We start from the raw sequence: 23035 nt of genomic DNA on the forward strand, positions 1-23035 counted from the left end.
CATCACACCTCTGCTGCTGCCACTGCCGGCAGTGCAAGCCTTGGCCAGCCCTGGTTACCTGAGCCTCAGGCAGCCCTGGTCGGCTGGGCAGCCACCATCTGAGGCTTGCCTGTGCCTCGGGCTAGCCCTGGGCAGCTGGGGAGCTGAGGGGACTGGGGGATTCCAGAGGCAGGCGTGAGGAGCGGCTGAGGGGACTGGGGAATGCCATCTTGTGGCTGTGGGTGCTGCCATATTTGAGGGCATGACAGTCAATTAGCATATCCCCTCCTTATTGGCTGTGGGCGCCTCCATCTTTGTGAGGGCACGATGGTCAATTAGCATATTCCCTCTTTATTTGATAGGATTTATATATATTTCTTTGTAATTAAAGTTCTAAGATAGCATTACTTCATTATTGCCATTATAAGACATAGCAAACTTTTTGCAAATCAGCGTTATCTTTTCAAAACAATATTTTATTGTGACTTTTTTTAAAACAAGCACAAAAGGATAAGGAATAGTAAAATATACAACATATTGCCTTCACTCAGATTCAACATTATCAAGATTTAGTCATGTTTACTTCATTTATATCATTTTTCTCTTAAAGTATTTTGAATTAAATATAGGCATAATTTCATTGAACTCCATATAATCAGTATGCATTATAGAAAATATGGATATTGTGTTATCTCCCCACAATGATATAATCATCTATAATAATAAAAGGGTAGTATGCTAATTAGACTGGACATCTTCCGGATGATCTTCCGGACGTCCTTCTAGAGAAAGCCATGGTGGCAGGGCCGAGGCAGAGGCAGTTAGGGGCGATCAGGCCAGCAGGGGAGAGCAGTTAGGGGGATCAGGCAGCAGGCAGGTGAGCGGTTAGGAGCCAGCAGTCCTGGGTTGTGAGAGGGATGTCTGACTGATGGGATCAGGCCTAAAACAGCAGTCAGACATCCCCTGAGGGGTCCCATATTGGAGAGGGTGCAGGCCAGGCTATGGGATGACCCCCCCCCCCCGTGCAGGAATTTCATGCACCAGGCCTCTAGTCTATAATAATAAAAGCATAATATGCTAATTAGACGGAATGTCCTTCCAGGGCAGCTGCTGCAAGGGCCGGAGCAGCAGCTAGGGTGGCAGCCGGGGCTGCTGCCTCGGCCCTTAGAGCCCCTTGCCTGAATTTTGTGCATCAGGCCTCTAGTACTTAACATAATTGACCAAAATTCTTTGCCATCAACTAATATCCAGTGCATATTCACATTGTCATTTTTTAAAATATCTTTCAGTAGTTGGTTTGCTCAAATCAAGATTTAAACAAGGTCTACATACTACATTGGTTGTTCTGTCTCCTTTCATCATTCTACCCATATTTATCTCTTCCACTGACTTACAGAAATTGGTGTTGCTTTCTTATAGAATTGACTTCATTCTGGGTTAGCACTTTTGCTTCCTTATGGTGACATTTAATTTATTCTTATATCCCCATTGTTGTTTGTAAATGGATGGTAGCTCTAATGTTTTGGAAACTTGATGAACATGGACATCTCTGCCAGGGTCATTTTTTCCTCATGCTGGGAGACTGAGAGCCATTCTCTCATTCCCAGGAATTCGTAGCTAGTAGTTTCACTGCTTGGATACAAGAACTCTGACCAACACCCTGCCAAAAGTAAGGAATTTTGAGAAAGCTTCTAGAGTCAATATTCTAAAAAAGCTTCTTAAACACTTTAATCATTATAACATTTCACCAGGAATCATACCTTGTATGTTTACTTTGTTGGGAAAGGGTGATGTGACAGAACTTCAGATCCATTTGTGTAAGACAGGCTCTTCCTTTTTTTTTTTTTATAGGCCCCATCCAGGTCCCCACCTTTATTATTTTTCTCATGGTAGGTGCAGTGGTCTTTAATTTGTATTGTCCTTCAAACTGCCCTTTTTTAGCCCATCCTACAAAACAATATCAGGTCAACATTTCTTCTCAGAAACCTGCTAACTCCCAATTGTTCCCCAAATAAAGTCCAAACTCATTATCTGGCCATTCAAGACTATAATGATAAGAATTAAAAACCTACATTTTTATAGGACTTAAGAGTTTGTTTTTCACATTTACTTGTTCAATTATTTTACTCACACAAAGACTGTATTGTGGTATCAGATTGATTCAGTTAAACAAAATTAAGTAAGTACACATTTAATTAATTATGCCAGGCCCAGTGGTAAGTGCTTAAGGATAAAGACAAGACAGTCCTGTTCTTGAGGACTTTGCAGTTTCTTGACAAATCAAAGTTTGAACATGTGCTAAGATAGGGGTGTGTGGTGGGAGGGTGAGGGGAGGAAAGGATGAAGAGGGACTCTTAACAGATGCTTCCATGTGCCTGCCATGCTGTTTCCTAACCTAGGTTGCCCCTTTGTTATCTGTCCCTACCTGTCCTTTAAGACCTGGATCAAATGCCATGTATCCCACAATGTCTGGCTAATCAGTGGCCCAGAGCAGAGATGATGCCTCTGTCCTAGGCCTGGCACAGGATTTTATGAAAGGTAGACTCTTAGTACATAATCTTTAAAAAATATGGTAACATGTATCTTGAGTTTACAGCAAGGGATAAAGACAGGCTTCCTCTTGTGTTCACATGCAATGTAGATAGTTGCCCGTTTCAGCAAGCTAAGTGGAACCAGAGAAGAAGTGGAGGTATAATTGGCAGGGTGAGGATTATTTGCAAAGCTTTCCTCTACACAGAGGATAAACAATAGAATCTCACTAATTCATAGTACTTCAAAAGAAGGCAGGTGTTAATTACTATCTAAATTGTGAAAGTTTTTAATAAGTGATTCTTTAATGCATTGTCAGTGTATATCTTTTTACAGTCATAGAATACTGGAGCTAGAAAGGACAACTTGACTTAGCCTCTTTAAGAGTAACAGGTAAGGCTCTGGCCGGGTGGCTTAGTTAGTTGGAGCATCGCCCCATACACCAGAAGTTGTGGGTTCAATTCCTGATCAGGTCATATACCTACGTTGTGGGTTCGGTCCCCGGTTGAGGCATATGTGGAGGCAAATGATCGATGTTTCTCTTTCTCTCTCTCCCCCTTCCTCTCTCTCTAAAATCAGTAAAAGCATATCCTTGGGTGTGGATTTAAAAAAAAAAAAAAAAAAAAGAATAACAGTAAGGAAACCAAAGCCCAGTGGGTGCAAGTTCTCCTCCAAGGTCACATTGGATCACCCTAGGACTCGGATTTTCTACTCCTTATTAAATGCTGTATATTTTGCCTACAAGACATTACCCTACTTGGAGTTAATGAACCCTGTTCATTTTGCTATGGGTAAAACAATTTTACCAACTGGATTAATTGATCCTCTTTGCTTTCCTATTTATTTACATCAGAGGTGTCAGAGTGTGGTCCTAGGGCCAGCAGTGTTGCCATAACCTAAGAACTGGTTAGAAATGCAAATTATTGAGCCCCACCCCTGACCCACTGAATCAGGTGGGACGCTGCCTTCCATGTGAATCCAATGTGCAATGATGCTGAGCACCACTGATCCACATTGTACGTCAGAAAACCTTTTCCAACATTAACATGAAAATATACAAGGTCTTATCCAATTTATCACAAATTGAAAATGAGTGGATTTCAAATTCATGAGATTTTGCTGCATAAAATGAGGCAGAAGTGGAAGAAAATAATGAGAAGAAAATGAAAGAAGGAAGAGAAATGGCCAGCCAGGGGACATGAATGAGAGCAGTTTGTCAGTTCTGTTGGGGAGAAGAAGGAAGTTGAAATTCAGGAATATCCTGCCTCTCGCAGATTATTTGATCAACATTTGGCAACAAAAGAACTTTGAAAGGTCAATGTAACTTCATCTTCTTCTGCTTACAGATCTTGGCAAACATTCTCTCAGGCTCTGGTGACAGTACCTACTTTGAAAATCAGGGGAAGTCCATGTAATGGCATCTTAGGAGTTGATAGACATTTATAAAGGAAGTCACTGAAGTATTACTGTAATTTCTCCGAGATAAAATGCTGAAAGGCAGAGGAAGAGAGAAAAGAATAGAGGGTAATGACTTATTGCTGACATTCTATTTATTGAACCATTTCCTCTCTCCAAGGTGTTAAGTCTTGGGAAACCAAAGACAAAAATGGTTTTGTGAGGTTTCAGATTGAAGTAAACAAAGACCTCTGCCTTCAAGTTCACTTGCTTCTTGTTAGGATGATAACAAGTGAAATGTTGTATCATCAGTATATTCAGAAGAAATAGTCTCTAGACCTTTGTAAGGTGTGTCATTAATCAGATTTCCTATATTTTTATGGGCCTTCAATTCTTGACTCTTTTTTGTCCTTCTAGCCTTTCTCAAAGCCGCTCTCATAACTAAAAGATGCACTCAATATTAAGAGGGCAGACTGCCTGGTAGGTGGGACCTCCATGGATGAACATTATAGGAGTCTTTCAGGAAAATAACCAATTATATTAATCGGTAGAAAGCCTTATTCTCCAAATCACATTCATTTTTATTTTGTCCCTTGAAGTCCCCAAACTAATTTATGCCAGGGAAAGATCTGTGAGTAATGAGACTTTATTGTCTTCATCATAAATAATGCTTTTGTTATTTTCTTTTGTTCTGTTTTTAAATATGTTTTTATTGATTTCAGAGAGGAAGGGAGAGGGAGAGAGAGAGAAATATCAATGATGAGAAAGAATCATCTATCAGCCACCTCCTCCATGCCTCCTACTGGTGATTGAGCTCACATTGGGGAAATGAACCATGATTTCCTGGTTCATGGGTTGACACTCAACCACTGAGCCACACCAGCCAGGCTGTTTTGTTTTGTTTTTAAAGACAGTGATACAGGAAGCTCATCAAATATGTTATCAAATAGACATGAGTTCAGATCCTGGGTCAACCACTCCATAACCTTGGGCAAGTCACTTAAACTCTCTGAGCATACATGGTCTCATCTAAAAATGGGAAATTGTTTGGCCTTCTAGGATTATTTTTGAGGAGTAAAGATATAAATTATACTAGAGATATCTTGTGGACCCTGAACTTGAAGGAATGCAATTTGAGAACTACAGGATTAAGAGAACTAAATAGTTTAAAAGAAAGTTGGGATGTATTTAATCAATAAAAATGGGAGGGGGAACCAAGATGGCAGCAGAGGTAAACACCTGTATTTGCTGCCTCCCACACCACATCAAAATTACAGAGAAATACAAAACAACTGTTACCCAAAACTGCAGGAAAGCTGGCTGAGTGGAAGTACTACAACTAGAAAGGTAAAGAAGAAAGCACACTGAGACTGGTAGGATGTGCGGAGCATGGAAGGGGCTGGGCTGGCACCCGGCTGTGCTGCTTTTTTAATCGGGAGGGAGATCACCTTTGTGGAGGCTTCCCAGAGGAGCGAAGGGTCCCAGCCCCACACCAGACCCCCAGCCCAGGGTCCCAAAGCTGGGGAAAGAAGTCCCTACGGGCCATAAGAACAACAGACTATAAAAACCAGTGGATTGGGGCTGAGTGACACACAGGCTGCTGGAGACCCAGTTGCTCCTCTTAAAAGGCCGGCACCACACACTGAATTAACAAGCTCCCACTTACTCTGAGCTCCAGTGCCGGGCAAGGCTCTGGAGGACCCAGACATTTATAGGGAGAAACTGGACTGTCTGGCATCGGGGCAGGAACTCAGGGGTGGCTTTATTCCAGACGGAGGTTCTCGCAGCAGTCATTGTTCCCATGCTGGGACCTCCTCTGTGCAGGGCTGACTGGCAGCCATTTCTGTTTGCTCTGCCCCTGTGATTCCCTGAGACCCTGCACCACCCAATTTATAACCCCACCCAAGCTGTGCACAGCAGCTTTTGCATATGAATGATCTGTCCTTTCTCAGGTGAAAACTCAAACAAGCTGCAGCTGGGTAAAGGAGCTGCAAACCTATCAATAAAAGGTACCAAAAACCGGCACCAGTACCAGCCTGCCTTGCTTCACATCTTGGCCTCGTCTGGACACTTCCAAACCTGATACAAAGAGAAGGAATCTGCAGATTTCTCTGTAGCTCCTGCTGGGTGGCCCCAGGCAATGGCTGACTTTGCTCCTCCCTGGAGACCCAAGAGCCAGTGTACCAGTGGTCAGTGTGAGACCATACCAGATTACAACTCTTCACATCCATAAGCGACACACTCAAGGGGCAGACTCAGTGAGCACCAAAGCCCCACTGAAGCAAGTCCTGCCCCATAAGGGTGTCTCCTGTACAGCAGCTCTCCCACTGTAGTCGCAGCTGGTCCCCTCAGCCAATTGTCCTGGAGGTCAATTCATCCCACTGACACCAACAGCAATCAAGGCTCAACTACAACAAAACTGTGCACACAGCCCACAAAGGGGTTCACCAAGAGTGTCCACCTCAGGTGATTGGGGAGGCTAAGCCACTGGGCCCTATAGGACACCTACTACACAAGGCCACTCTGTCAACTCAAGGAGACTTAGCAGCTACCCAATACATAGAAACAAACACAGGGAAACAGCCAAAATATGGAGACAAAGAAACATGTCACAAATGAAAGAAATGGAAGAAAGCAAACTACTGGATATAGAGTTCAAAACCATGGCTACAGGTTACTCAAAAATCTTCTAGAAACCTCTGAGGAACTTAGTGAGACTTTCAAGGATCTTAGTGAGAATGCCAAAAAAATGGGAAAGGACCAGTCAGAAATTAAGCATACACTGACTGAAATAAAGAATAATATACAGGGATTCAATAGTAGAGAATCCCGAAAATCAAATCAATGATTTGAAATACGAAGAAGCAAAAAATACCCAACCAGAAGAGGAAAAAGAAAAAAGAATCCAAAAATATGAAGATAGTGTAAGGAGCCTCTGGGACAACTTCAAGCGTACCAACATCCATATTATGGGAATGCCAGAAGAGAGAGAGAGAGCAAGATACTGAAAACCTATTTGAAGAAATAATGACAAAAAACTTCCCCTACCTGGTGAAAAAAATAGGCTTACAAGTTCAAGAAGTACAGAGAACCCCAAACAAGAGGAATCCAAAGAGGACCACACCAAGACACATTATAATTAAAATGCCAAGGGCAAAAGACAAAGAGAGAATCTTAAAAGCAGCAAGAGAAAAACAGTTAAGCACAAGGGAGTGCCCATAAGACTGTCAGCTGATTTTTCAACAGAAACTATGCAGGCCAGAAGGGAGTGGCAAGAAATATTCAAAGTGATGAATAACAAGAACCTACAACCAAGAATACTCTACCCAGCAAAACTATCATTTAGAATTGAAGGTCAGATAAAGAGCTTCATGGAAAAGAAAAAGCTAAAGGAGTTCATCACCACCAAACCAGTATTATATGAAATGCTGAAGGATATTCTTTAAGAAAAGAAATAAGAAAAAGGTAAAGATAAAAAATATGAACAACAAAGTGACAACAAATTCATATCTATCAAATGAATCTAAAATTCAAATGAATAAAAAATCTGATGAACAGAATAAACTAGTGAATGAAATAGAATCAGGGGCATGGAAATGGAACAGACTGACAATTCTCAGAGGGAAGGGAGTGTGGGGGGTGCGAGAAGAGATTAAACAAAGATCTTATATTCATGTATGCATTACCTATGGACACAGACAATAGGGTGGTGAGGGCCTGGGGTGGGGTGGGAACTGGGTGGAGGGGAGCTATGGGAGGAAAAAAGAAGGACATCTGTAATAATCTCAACAATAAAGATTTTTTAAAAAATGGGAGGAACACTTCACATTATCAAAATTTTATGGAAATTATTTAAGCAGAACTAGGCATATTGTTGAATATATTTTTCTTCCAAGGCAAAAATTATTTCTGAGCATTTGTAACTATTAGTCTCTTCTTGACCTACTTTGAAATATATTAAATTGTTTCGTTTTCTTAAGAAATGATGTTATATTGCTCAAACTAATTGTTTCTTCCTGCTCCAATATTTTTATTTCTTAATAATACTCCTCAGAGGAAAATAATTTTTCCTATCATACTTGGAGGTTTTTTTCTTTTCATCCTAATTTACTTTTCATGACTTTCAGAGTTCCTGATCACTTTCAGTCTTTGCAGTAACTTTTAAAATGCCTTTTCTCAAGTACCCTCATATATGCATTGGGGGACAATTTATTATTGTTCTATACACACTGTGGCATGTTTTCATGGTAGCTGTGTCATCCTTGGTTTGTTATGCTTTATGAAATATTCCTATAAACTAAGACTTACAGGCAAAGAGGTATGGTGAGGGAAAGTGGTCCTAGAGAAGGGTCTTGGTTACTAAAGGGGTTTGCCTTTGTAACCTACAGAATAAACAAGGCACTGAGAACTGGTAGAAAGAAAGAACAACATATATCCAACCATAGCACAGAAATATAATAATTTTATTCCCATGTTGAAAGATAAGGTCACGTTGATCTCTAGAAAGTAATTTGAATGGACCATCCTTTCTAACAAGAGACCTACTTTGATTGTATTACATATAATCTCAGGGACCCTTCCAAAAAAAGGGGGAAACTTTTATTTCAAATGCTCTGAGTCTGATTTTGGTAATAGGAACATCAGAAAGAGAATTGGGTGTTTTGAAAAACTGCCTCTGTGCTCATCTGTTTTTGTAAGCTAAAGAAAAGCAAGCAGAGATGCCCTCTTCTCTGAGCCTCGTGTTTGGTGAAGGAGGCAGAGAGCAATGTACTTGATGGCCACTTTGATTCATGCCCTTTATAGGCTGCTTAAAATTCTCATTTGCAACTGGGACTGACACAGATATGAACAAGCCAAAGTGATGGATTGGAAAAGCAGATCCTGTCTGAGCCAGGTGCCTGGATTTTCTCAGCCACCAAAAGTACACAGCTTTCATTCCTCTCCAGGACAGTTCCAATCTGTTAACACCTGAGCACCTTTGGGCAAATAGAGACAAGCAGGTTTCTCTGTGTAGTTGTCACTTTTTTTTTTCTTAGAATGTATTGCAGTCTAACATTGTGTGTGTGTGTGTGTGTGTGTGTGTGTGTGTGTGTGTGTGTGTAGACACACATGAAATAGATGATTACATGACCCTGCCTCAGTAACCTGTAAACTGTATGAGGGCAAGAACCATCTGTTCTGTTCACTCCTATCTTCTGGGTGCTTAGGACAGTGCCTGAAATCCAGGCACTCACTGAATAAATACTGGTTGAAATGAATGAGTGAACAAATGAGCGATGGTATTAATGTCTCTGAAAGTCTGACTGAGAAAACCAATTGTTTTATTGTAACATGTATTGCCAGTTGTAGCCTCCTGGGTACTCACATAAGGAAACTCATGGTATTTCCTTTCCTTTCACTGTCAAAATAGAAATGTAGCTGGACTGCGAGTTGTGGGGTTTTGTTGTTGTGCCACTGTTAGGTTAGTAATTCCTATAAATATCGGTAATTTAAGGAAATCATTTTGAATACCTTAGCCAGCTAAGTACAACCAGCCTAAAAATTAAGGTGTTTGTCAATTAAATTGGGAAATAAAATAGTCCTGTTCAAAAGGTCATCCCTTGCAGTCAGAAAGAGATCCAATGAAAAGGTAAGAAAAGGGACCACAAGAGTCTAAAGCATAAAGCAGACTTCTTCCAGATTGTGGAACGAACCCTGCTTGATATAAGAAATAGAGACGCATTCTCCCAAAAAGAAAGAAATAGAGACCCAGTGAAAGAGAGAAACACCTCCCAACACCATGGAGCAGAACCAAATAGAAAAATAATTTGGAATAAAAAGAAAACAACATAAACAAAAACGACTTAAGGCAAAAGAAGGCAATGGAGAAAAGTCAGACCATGTTTAATCTAAGATTAAAATATAAAGAGAAAGCAAATCTCAAAGGATTGAGACCTAATGGATATCTGAAAGTGATGCTCTTCTCGACTCCACCCCCTTAGCTTCTCATCCACGAGCAGGAGCACTGGGCTGAGTGACTTTCTAGGGACATTGGGCTGTTTTGTGGAAATAGAAAGATGAGATGAAAAAGAAAAGGAGAGAGATATGGACAGTTGGAGTTGAAGCTTAAAGTTTTATCACATGCAACAAATTTAAATGGGAGGTTCTCAATCCAACAAATGAAATAATTGCTTCAACATGTCTTTGGTGGGGGACACAAGACACCAATGGGCAGTCAGGACCTTTCATCGTAAGGGAGCCATACTTCCCGAGGCCCCACAGGAAGAGGTGCTGAGCAGCTGGGCAGCTGGGTCACACAGGCAGGCAGAGCCAGAACTGGAGCAGGAAGTATGGGCTGACTTGCTTGTCCAGGGGGATAGAAAATAGGCAAAGCACTCCAGTGGCAAGGGGTAGATTCCTAACAGTGATTGCCTGCATTTGCGGAGCTGGAAAACAGTGCCTGAGAATGGCTGTTCCTGAATTGGCAGTTTGTCCATTTTAATAAAAATGTTTCATTTATTCCTATGTATTTTATATATTTTTCTTTATTGATTAAGGTATTACATATGTGTCCTTATCACCCCATTGTTTCCCCACTCTCCTTCTCATGCCCTCACCCCCCTGTTGTCTATGTCTATTGACTTGCATGCATACAAGTCTTTTGGTTGATCTCTCCCCCTTACCCCCACCCTCCCCTACCTTCCCTCTGAGGTTTGACAGTGTATTTTATATTTTTATGCAATTGTACATGGGATTTTGTTCTTAGTTTTCCTTTCTGATAGTTCATCATTGGTGTATAGAAATGAAATTGATTTCTGGATATTTATTTTGTGTACACCTGTTTGAAACCTATATCATTTTATTAACCAATGTCACCCCAATAAATTCAATAAAAAACAATAAATGTCAGTTAGAAATCAGACCTGTACACAAATAGATTTATTTTTTATTTATTTTTCAATTATAGTTTACATCAATGTTATTTTATATTGGTTTCAGGTATGTGCACAATGTTATTTTATATTGGTTTCAGGTGTGTGCGCAAATAGATTTAATTCTTGAGAGCTAAATTCTTAGAGATGGTGGTTCCACCTTTAGACACCAAAGCCTTTTTTAGTTTTATCCATTTGAAATGGAAATCTTCTGAAAATTTCTGTTGCTCTTTTTCCCACCTTCTCAAATACAGGACTATATATCAGACTTATTTTAACCTTTCCATGGGACTCAGGGTCATGCCATGAATATTAACCGTGACCACATGCTGGACTGAGTCATCGATGCTCCAAGCCTGTGAGAATGTCACATTCTGTGGCCCTGTACTCATGGCTTCAGGCAACTGCATTTTTAAGGTCTGGTGGCTTTTTAGGGTTATGCCTTTTTTTCTTCTTCTTTTGCTATTAGTGTTTCTACCCAGAGAACTTGCACCTTTCCCTTTTAATTTTCTGTTTCCAGACTATAGTGAACTTAGAAACTAGACAGTTGGTCATAAATACTGGTAGACTGAGAGCAAGCAAGTGCTGAGGGAGAGTCTAATGATTTCTTTTTCTAGTGGCAATATTCTAATGTTTAGAGTAGTATGAACTTTGTGACTTGATTTTGAGGAGCAAGGATCATGTATTTCTTAGTTCTCAGCTATATTGTCACCAGATAACTGAGTTACTGAAAGGTGCCATGTCATATGTTTATTTTGCAGACTATCCTGACAAAAGGCTAGGATTTATTCAGAATTAGTTGGTAGGATAAAGAAGGGTTACTAAAACTTAGAAGTCACCCAGTTAAAGGACACTTACCCCATTAACTTTTACTGCATCTCCATCTGCCCAGCTGATCTGTTTGACACCACAGTGTCAATCACCACAGTGTCATTCACATCCCCTTGAATCACCTTCAGCTCTGACACAGGCTTGGCTGAGCTAGGACCGTTCCAACTCATGAAGGTTGTGTACACAGACTTTTGTGCTCACAAGATGTCTGCTTTGAAGTACAGGCAGATAACATTTTTTATGACGGCAGTGAGAATTGGTACTTTCGCATTTTAAATAGAATATTTGTCTAAGAGACATTCTGGTTTGTGGATATCAGTTATCTGCTTCAAAAGGTGACTTGGCAGGAAGACTGCCGGAGGTCACTCTCAGGAACATTCTCTCACTAGAGTTATGACTATTAAGACCACAGTCTTACAGTTATGGAGCTGGTCTTGCAATTATGTTGCATCAACCTGATTATTGCTATATTCTAGAAAGGGATAAAATCCTGTAGAAAACAAAAGATAATAAAAACTCACCCACTCAATGGGAAAAAAAGGAGGATATCTGTAATACTTTCAACAATAAAGATAAATTTAAAAAATAAGTAAATAAAGTCATCCTCCACTTAGACTTTCTTGGTTTATATTCCAGACTCTAGTCCTATGGCACAATGACCTTGATACATTAGGAAGCATCTCATGGAGGTCACATGTCCCTTTGTAAGTTGGACTTATACTGAGAGAGTAGAAAGTAACACGGGGGCATGGCCAGGACTGCATTTGCATTACCTGATTTTGAGTATGCCCCTTTAGATTAAATAGTAATTTTAAGAAGCTGCTTGGAGCACCATTTGAACTAATGACCCTTCGTTGAAAATTCTGCATGGTATTCCCTTAGAGACTCTACTACTGAATCTTGTCATAGAGTTTCCTCCCAGTGAATCACTTCAAGATGTACAGAAATCAAATAAGATGTCATTTTAATTAGTTAAGGATATTTATTGGACATTACCTGAGTGAAGAACTCTATACGAGATCTGGGAGACTGCAGTCTTATTGGGGAACCTTTAAGGGATACATTTAGAAGAATGTATGGTTCAGTTATAGGACCAACCTTAGGCAGAACTGCACTGGATGATCACTTCTCTTGTCACCTGTCTATTGAGTCTTCCTTGGGTAATGTGGGATGTACAGTGCCAAAGGTCATGAGTTAAATGTTTAAAATTGGAAATGCAAACTTACCAGCAGGGGTTAGCCTGGTGGCAATGACATTAGGAGTGGTTCTGAAGGGACAGGAGGCTTAGATGAGCAGAGAAGATGGGAAGGAGCAGCAGGAGAGGAAGGCATAAGTGAGAACAGTGTGCTTGTGGACCAGCCAGGATGGACGCAGACTGCTGGCGAGGCTCAAACCCAAGGCATGTGTTTGAGGCTTGACGATGATAATTGAGAGCCATTGAAAATGTTGAATAAAAGAGTATTATGATTAAAACCATTCTGAACAAAGATTAGTTTAGTATGTAAAATTAATGAACTAACGGCAACAGAGGGACTGCTCTGGTAATCATGCCATAGGCTTCCAAGGGCCTAGATTATGATAGAACTGCTAAGAATGGAGAGGGAAAGAAGTAATATACAACACATTTTATTTTTATATATGGAGAGGCCATATAATTAAAGTTTAGTGATAGTTAAGATTGTAAGGGACTCAAAGTGGATGGGGCATTAGGAAAGAGTAGGAAGAATGAGGGAGAATGTGCAACATGGGGACATGTTTGTAATTTAATAAAATAAAATAAATTTTCATGGCTTCCTCAAAATTTGGCATGGGGTTGGAAGAAGGTAAGAGAAGCCTTGAATTTACTTGTAGTTTTGAGAAGGTTTCAAGAACTTTTTCTTCCTTTATTATTGATGATATACCACCATTCTCTGATACCCTAACCAGAGTCCAAACTGGAAATCTAATTTTGTCTTTACTCTTTTCCTTAATCTCTGTACCCAAAATGATACAGTCTACCTTTTAAGTGTCTGCTTTATCATTATCCTCTCCTCAGAATTCCTAATGCCTCTATCCAAGTCCACTTATGCTTGTATTTCTTCAATTGAATAGTGATAACTGAACATCTTACAGGTACTTATGTGGAAGGGGGTAGTTCATGTTACAATTTAAGAAGAGAGACATAAAATTTCCATTTATGAATAAAAATCTATTTTCTCTAGATATAATTTAAAATTTTATTTTCTGTAACTATCAAAGTTAAAATAGTTGTCTATTACATTCTGAAAGGAGGCCACTCACCAGAAACTCTGTTCAAAATCTAATCCAAGTGGGGAATCTGCACATATTATGAAGGATGAAGAGGGCATCTCAACTTGTACCAAGGGTGTTGAGAGTGAAAAGTTAAACCTACACTTTGATTGGCATTGATAGGGCCCTTCCTGAGCCTTTATCTTTCAAGAGGATCATTCCTTTTGGAGAAAGAGCAAGTTGGGCTTTAACTGTAAATTGATTCTTGGAAACTTCTGAAGTTTTGGGCATTATTTATTTCATTAGTTCTTGTTCCATTAATTAGAGCGAAGCACAGGAGACAGAGAGCTCCTGGCCATTAGGAAAATCAGGACAACAAATCACTTTTTTCCCCACATATATGTTCTTTATCTACTTCCCTGGAACATCATAAGTGTTGTTGGATTTATCGACTGTATTTGGTACTTGCAACATAATTTACCTAAAGCAATGTGGTAACCACAGAAGTATTCTGAGATTATCAAATATGTCATAACATAAGTCTAATGTAATAAAAATAATTACATTCTGACACCATCTCTAAAAAATTAGGCCAGGTTATGATGCTAAGGACAGCATTCCGGATATGATTCTTATCCTTATACCTAGGGTTTAGCACAGACAATCTGAATGTTTATAATGTGATTTCCAGCTTGTAAGAATGTCTGTTATATTTTTCAGCTTCTCCAGTCGGCAACGGTTATATCAAGCCTCCAGTTCCACCTGTGTCTGGCACACAAAGGGAAAAAGGGCCACCAACCATGTTACCCATCAATGTGGACCCAGACAGCAAACCCGGGGAATATGTCCTTAAGAGTTTATTTGTCAACTTCACCACCCAGGCTGAGCGCAAGATTCGCATCATCATGGCAGAACCACTGGTGAGTATGCCCCGTGATGCCTGTTTCTCCCCAAATTAATCTTTACATTGAACAGAGGGGATTTTACAACTCTAAGAAATGATGGATTGCTTTTCCCCTAATTTCCAGAGATTTTTTAAATACCATTAGTAAGTTTTAAAAGATTATAGTTAAGTTTCCTGATTTAATTAAAAATATTGAGGGTTGAAGACTTTAAAACAATCCTCAGGAAATACATTTCAGTAGCACATTTTATTACTAAGTTTAAGACTAATCAGCATAATTGAACAATAAGAAGTATTGATCATAGAAAAATAGTGTTCAGTCTCTATGCTGACATACTTTAGTCAATGTCTTTGTCCTGTTCTTAGAGTAAATGAGAGGAAAAAAAACAAACCCCATTGTTGTTCAAGTGTCTGCCTGGACTGTCAGTTTGAGAACACATGGTCTCAGTGATATAGGGTTTGAAGAGGCTTTTTGGTGTGTCATTCAGAAACACCACTTTGTTTTCTGAAAATTGGAAGTTAGGTCATTCTTGACTCATTACCTTTAGGTCCTTTAGTAGATGATGCTCTTAAACATCAGTGTCTTTCTTTGCAGCTAACTCTGCCACAAAATAAGTCATGTGTTGTGGCCATGTGTTAATTGCTGATTCTAAAAATGATGGTCTGCAAGGAAGTCCAACTAGTAGATTCAGATTACTGGTTTTCTGACCTTGGCACACGCAATGAGAGAAAAGGAGAGAAATTCAGAGTAATGCAGCTCTCTCTGTGAAGCTGAGCTTTGTTCCTCCTGTGGGGATACGGGGGCACGCAAAGTCTGAAGTTTGTTTTACAGCATCACAGCTTAAAATAATTAAATGTAATGCTATTGAGTCAAAACACAAGTTTCTAAAAATGTGTAACAATGTAAGGGTTGGGGATCAGAATTGAAGAATATTTAAGTGTGTAGTTACCTGGAAGTTACACACTTTGCATTTTCAAGTTTGTATCTAATCAGTGGAGGTTATTTTTATGAATTCTAACTTCTTATGGAAGATGTTCCTTGGTTTTGCCCTTTAAATCATTTAAATTAAACCGTACTACAGTATCTTTTTCCCATTCACTCATGTTTTTATGTTTCTACTATTCTTATAATTAATAATAATAGCTAATAATTCTGAAGTAGTTACTATGTGCCAGGCACTGTGCTGAACACACTATCTCCTTTAATTTTCACAGTGGTCTTAGGTAGTATTCCTATTCCTGTTTACAGATGGGAAAAGTTAGAACAGAGAGGGTAAAGTAATTGTGAAAGGTCACAAGTATTAATTTGAATTTAAGCTGCGTGACCTCACAGCCAATCTCTGAACCATTCTACACTTTATTAACAGTCTGCATGGTCATCTTTGTTTAAGGATACCTTATTTAACTTGTTTTTTTAAAATATATTTTTATGATTTCAGAGAGGAAAGGAGAGAGATAGAAACATCAATGATGACAGAGAATCATTGATCAGCTGTTTTCTGCATGCCCCTACTGGGGATCAAGCCCACAACCCCAGACATGGGCTCTGACCGGGAATTGAACTGTGACCTCTGTCAAACTCAACCCCTGAGCCACACTGGTTGTGCTTTAACTTCTTCAGACAAATCAACGCAGGCTCTTCTGTACCAGCCTGCCATAAATCATGTATTCAAATTTCCATTGCCCAAAACAGTGCTGTACTTGGAACCCTCTGAGCTCCTTGGAAGATGCTGAGGCAGCCCAGACTCCCATCCTCATGAGTGGTGGAAGCTGCCTGGGCTCTAGTGGTCACTGGGGAGTTTGAGGAGGATAGCGTGGCAAGGCATATCACTCTCCTTAGCATTGGAAAATGACAAAATGGCTGGTCAGGGCTCTCTGAAGTTGTGATCATGGAAATTTTCCTGAGGGACTGAGAAATTGTACCAAAGTTAAAAGAGATGATTAAAAAGTTAGGTTCTGGCACCTTTTGAGTCATCTCTGTTTCCAAAATAATAGCTTAAATACTGCTATAAAAGAATTTATTAAGTCAAATAGTTTGGGTTTAACTTTTCATCTTTACTCAGCTTGGAATTTGTATTTTTCTTCATGGAGTAAACATTATGACTGAAAAACAACATTTGCCACAGCATTTTTTAAATTAGAAGTTGATGTTTTTGTTCCTTTCTGTGAGACAACTTAAATGTCTCCAAATAAGAAAAATTGAAACATTAAAGTACGCTCTATCCAGCCAATCTCTTATCAGATGAGAGACTCTACTGGATGCTATGGCCAACTAGATGAACATTATGTTTCTAGCTAAAGAAATATATTCAAATCAATTTTTAGTATCATTGCTTTATATAAAAAGATGATTTGTTCCCTCATATTTTTGGCAGAGATGTAACATTTCTTGTTTGTTGAAAAATGCTTAGAAATCTGTGTCCTTATATTTGTTTACTTATGGAACAATAAATGTGAGTATATTCTGGGACTTATTACCTGATTCTAAAAATGTAAATGGATATTTGGCATTTTGTTCTGTCATGATAGCAAGAGGTCTTATTTTTTATATACTAGAGTACGTTTAAAGTAAATTTCACTAGATGTCCTCAGCTATTTCTCTTGCTGAATTAGCTTTACTTAAAAACACATGGAATCTTTTAAGAGTGTAGATTTACATGGGTTTATATCAAATTGCTAATTTGTATTCTATATCTTTAATATAACATAAATTTATATGAGAGTGGCAAGGGTAATTTTCAACAAATTGAAAGTATAGGTTTATTATTTATGGGAATACTCAGGAATTTGTATTTTTATTTCATTTTATTTTATTATTTCAAATACTTTTAATGATTTTTAGAGAGAGAAGAAAGGAGAGGGAGAGGAAAAGAGAAGCATTGATTGACTGTCTCCTACTGGGGATGGAGCCTGCAATTCAGAAATGTGCCCTAACCAGGAATTCAACCAGTAACCTTTTGGTGTATAGGACAATGCCCAACCAACTGAGCCCTCTCAGAGCTTGTTTTATTTTTAAAAGACTGAATCCTTCACAATTCTACATCAGTTAGATTATGTGGGATAAATTAATCACAATATTAAATTAAAGTTATATTTATGATATCCAAATAGCTAACTTTAATGAAAAAGGACAAGAGAACAAAAATATTCTACCAAGATCAAATTTTATATTATATTCTTTGTAAACATCTTACACTAGTTCAGCAGTATTGTTCTTTGTGCCCAAAAGATGCTCAGGTCAAATTCATTAATTTTTATGGATTAGTCCAGTGATTTTTCAACCAGTATGCTACAAGAATTTTTAAAACATGCAATGCCTGACTATTTATTCAGGGGCACTGACCTCTTTTCCCTTAGTAAAATAATGACAACAGCCAACACAACAATAGCCGTCTGGTGTGAATGAATCAAAATTATACCTATTTTTTGTGTCAGATTGGAAAAATATATATTTTTTGGTGTGCTAAAGAAATTTAGTAAGTATTTTATGTGTGTCATGAAATGAACAAGGTTGGAAATCACTGGTTTAGTCAATAATTTTATTCTAATTTTGTTGCTTCATGGGGTCATTTGTAGCATTTGCTCTCACCCAGTTTTACCACTATTTCACCTTTCCCAAGCAAATTGTTTTAAATAAGCTAAATTGGGTAATCTGTACAGAAAGTAATATAATTGATGTTTTTCCTTCTGGCCTCCTACATTTTCTCTTTGTTTTAAATTTTCTTTTTCCCAAAGTATATTTTTGTTGTTCTTTAGTTAAGAGTCATTTGGGTTGTAAATCATTCAGTCATGTTTATCTAAGCTGCTTTATTTCTCCCTCAATTTTCAGTGATAGTTCAGCTGGGAATAGAATTTTAGTTTGAAATTTATTTTTCCTCTAGGCTTTTGACAATATGTTTTACTATGTTGCCTCTATTAATGCTGTTGAAAGCCTGTGGTTGATTTATGATTTGTTTGTAGATTTTTTTAACTTTTTCTCCTGCTTGCTTTTATGTTTGATTATTATTATTATTTTTTTTTTTTTTTTTGTCTATGTAATGTCCTGAGTTTATTTGGATGTGGACTTATTTTTATTTTCTTGTTTGAGATTCTGATGCTTCTTGAACTAAGGTTTTATATCCTTCATGAATTATGGAAAATCCTTAGCCATTAAGTATTTAAATATTGCCATTCTTTCACTTCTCCACTTCTCTTTTTCTGACATACCTATTAGATCAGCCCTTCTCATGCTACATTGCATATTTTTTTTATCCTTCTGTTACTGTATATTTACTTATTTGTCTCTCACCACTACATTCTGAGTGATTTTCTTGGTGAAATTACTACTCTCTTGGACTATTTCTAGTCTGTAGTTTAATCTGCCAGTTGAGAATTATAATTTTGGAAACTATACTTTTCAATTCTAGAAGTCCTGTTTGGTTTTCTTTTAAAGTCTATTTAGGTGGGTTATTTTTCATTGCTGTTTTTGTTGCTAATCCTCACCTGAAGATGTTTTTTCCGTTAATTATTTTCTTTTAGAGACAGTGGAAGGGAAGGAGGGGCGGAGAGAGAGACAGAGTCAGGATGAGAGAGAGAGAGAGAGAGAGAGAGAGAGAGAGAAGAGAGAGATATCAATTGGTTGCCTCTCTCACATCCTCACATGCCCTGACTGGGGCCAGGAATCAAACCTGCAACCCTTTGGTGTGCGTGCCAACACTCTAACCACTTAGCAACACTGGCCAGAGCTAGGGGGGGTTTTTAAGATGTATTTTGTTCCTTAATTACGTTTACAGTTTCTCTTTTATGTCTTTGATCACCTTAAACATACTTTTTTTGTGTCCTCTTTTAGATTAGCCTTAGAATTTATTCCTGTCTGGGGCCAAATATTATTAATTACTTGGCTTGGAGGTTTCTGCACCCAGAATGTAGTATTAATGGAACTACAACTCATGTAAGACTTGAGACTGTGTTTTCAAATGCTTGGAGATGATTTTTTGTTGATTTTACCTAGAAGCCAGGCAGGGACCATTGGAATATCTTTTCATCTTCCTACATTTTTCCCTAGTCCATTTTTTCATTGTTTAGGACAAGACGTTTATGTAGGTGTCTTATTTCTGATGCCCCACCTCTCAAGGCCTACAGCTTTGTTTCTGTTCCCAGTGGAAACAGAAAAAGCCTCCAGGATACTGAGACCAATAACCCTCCTCCTCTGCAGCCACCGCATCACCTCATACCTTCCTGTTTTTCATTTCCCTCTTCCTTTCTTGTTTACTCATTTCTGCATTTTAAAATATCCTATATTCCATCCAGCATTTATAGGTGTTTATAGCATCTGAGATTTTGAGTTATTTCAGCCCATTATCCTGCCAAAGTCCTCTGAGGAGTTCTTGGTTTGCTTCTCACACAGATAAGGCCAAGGTAGTTCTTTGCACTGTGAGGCTTACGAGCAAGCAGAAGTTTCCATGGCAAGCTGAAGTGTCCTCAAAATGAATAAAAGGAAGAAGAGGGGATTGTCACTAATTCTTCCTCTTCTGATCTTGTTTTATAAATTGTGCCTAAATACAACCCTGTCACTTTGGCTTCACATCTTTTTATGCCTTGATTTGGCTACAACCTATCTTACTTCCCTTGTGTACCTTAATGAATCCACGTTTTGATTCTGTACTTGTTCAGGAAGCTAAATCAGGTATTGGGCCAGGGGTTTCATGTGGATCTATATTCTATTAGCATAAAATGTCAGCAGCAGCAGAAGAAGAAATTCTAACTTACCAAAGACTTAGAAAGCAAGTAATTTATTCTCTACTTTGAAACCTGGAAGAAGGCAAAGATAGGCATAACTTCAAAAAAAAGGAAACAAACCTAACTTCTTGTCCTTCAGCAGAGCCTGTGACTGGGCGAGAGGGCAGAGCTCACCTTCTTCTAAAGTTCTGGATTTAAAAACACTTTTACGGGTTATTCTTATTTTATTTTTATTGTTGACGCTATTACAGGTGTCCCCATCTCCCCCTTTGCCAACCTCCACCCAGCCCCCACTCCTTCTCCTCTTCCCTTTGGCCATCACCATGGAATGTGTGTGTGTGTGTGTGTGTGAAATATATATAATATTTCTTTGCTAAAAAAGTAAAAACACTTTTATAATGAGAGGTGACATGAAAATGGAGGGTTTTATTATAGACATTGCTTGAACATTGATAGCCCTGCTCAAGTGTAGTGATAGAATCAAAATAAGGCTGTCCCAAAAGAAGACTAAGAAAAAGCTCTGGTCAGATAAGGAATATTTATATTACATTCAATAAAGTATTGGCTTAGGTTCCAAATTATGCATAAATAATTTTTAAAGTAGCTGTTTCTTGGCAAAGCAGCTCAGCCTTGTACCCCTTACTTAATCTTACAGACATTCACCAGAAATCTGAAAATTCATTCTAACCCAGAAACAAAATATAGTAATTACTAGCATTCTTGTTGCAGGAAAAATCCTGCAATAGGGTTTCCTGCTGCACTCTACCCCGCCCTGCCTGCTCTCCTCCCTTGTCCCCCGGCCCACCTTGTCCGCCGGCCCACCTGCTTTTCCCTTCTCCCCCGGCCCCGCCTCCGCTCCTCCCTTCTCCTCCCCCCGGCTTGCTTGCTTCTCCACAGCTTTGCTCCCTTCTGCAGCTCTTGGCTTCTTTCTACGCTGTCTTGATATGCGAATTAGCCGCCATCTTTGTTGGGGTAATTTGCATACTCGTCCTGATTGGATGGTGGGCGTTGCTTGGCTCGTGGACGTGGCTTGGGCGTAGCGAAGGTGCTGTCAATTTGCATATTTGTCTATTATTAGGTAGGATAGCTAAAATCAGAGATAATTGTCGAAAGGTGTCATTTAGCTGCCGAATGAGGTGACCTTCCCAAAGAGCTCAGAAACTCACTTTTTCTGTACGCTGTTCAACCTGAAATGTGTATTCCTTATTATGAATATTCTTAGAATCATATAGATAAAAAGCATTTCTTTTGTAGTGTTAAATGGGACTTTTTCAGCTGTGAAATGAAATTTAATGCATAATGATATTTAATGTTTGAAATTTATAGCAAATAAACCATGTGAAAAGTATCCTGAAATAAATTTTAAAAAATCAAAGGGATTTCTATTTCAACTTAATAGTATCCAATTCAGTTTATCCATGGGTAAACCATCATTTTTATATCCAGCAACTTTAGAGAAGATTATCTAAGTTTCTTCTTTTTGAGACTATAAGACTAGGGAGAAGTTATTCCTCAAGATATTTTTAGTCTAGTTCTTTCTGGTTATATGCTTCTTTTTACTATTTATAGAGATATCATTTTTAGCACAAATAAGAGATCATTTGAAAATATATCACCACATTTTAAAGTGACATAAAATGCCAATAAAAGTAAGTTCAATATTTTGACATAGTCCATTCCCATGCTTACTATGATGTAATATTGCTGTCTCCACATAGCATTTTACATTTTGACATCCATGAAAGTCACTAATACAATTTAGGAACCAGCAATCTTTACTATATAGTATTGTGGTAATTTTAATGAGCATAAGTCTTTATTTTCACAGGTTGTGCTAACAACCCTAAGGCATGTCTTATTGGGTATTTTTGATTGATGATTAACATTTATATAGTACCCTCCAACCAAATTAATTTTTCAAAACACAGTATTGTATTTGATAGTATTTCCTGATGCCTTTGGGGATTTCTACTTGATTCATAAGTTGTAACCATCTACGTTGAGGGCAGGTGGGGCTGAAATTTTCTAGAAGGCTTTTCCAAGATGATTCAGTAGCCATGCCCAGAAATCAAGGACAACAAAAAGGCTAGGCACTATAATTTTCAAATATTTTTTAATTTATTTAATGTGTGTGTGTGCATATATATATTGCTATTTTTGTTGAGATATATTCCCATACCATAAATTTAACACTATTAAAGTGTGCAATTCAATACATATTCAAAAAATTGTGCAACCTTCACTGTCTGATTTCAGAACAGTGCCTTTAAAAGACAGAGTAGTTCAGTTGATTCTGATCTACTTATTTTTCTATCATTTATCTCCTGGAATTCCCCTTTTATTTTGCCATAAAACCAAACCTTTTTTTCTTAGTTTAATTTGGATCATTTAAGTTTTAACTGAATTCTGTTTGGCTGCATGAATTTGGGCATGTAATGAATAGCATTTAATGATAACCATAAAGCCAATGCTGCCTATGAACTTGCTTCTTTCATCTCCTGTAGAAAACAAAAATTCAAGATACATATGGGCTGTAGGA

General features: G+C 38.4%; 1 protein-coding gene across 5 annotated transcripts in view; it reads left to right on the plus strand.

Annotated features, from left to right (window-relative positions):
• The window catches only part of FRY (FRY microtubule binding protein), a gene marked incomplete at its 5' end in the record, with an annotated part of 648830 nt that overhangs the window by 268093 nt on the left and 357702 nt on the right, over positions 1–23035 (plus strand). For all 5 annotated transcript variants that reach the window (XM_079773965.1, XM_079773964.1, XM_079773962.1 and 2 more), the window contains one exon: positions 14595–14794. In XM_079773965.1, the coding sequence (XP_079630091.1) occupies positions 14675–14794 (120 nt within the window). The remainder of the gene's footprint in view (positions 1–14594; positions 14795–23035) is intronic.

The sequence above is a fragment of the Cnephaeus nilssonii genome (assembly GCF_951640355.1).
Source record: "Cnephaeus nilssonii genome assembly, chromosome: 6".
Classification (NCBI taxonomy): domain Eukaryota; kingdom Metazoa; phylum Chordata; class Mammalia; order Chiroptera; family Vespertilionidae; genus Cnephaeus; species Cnephaeus nilssonii.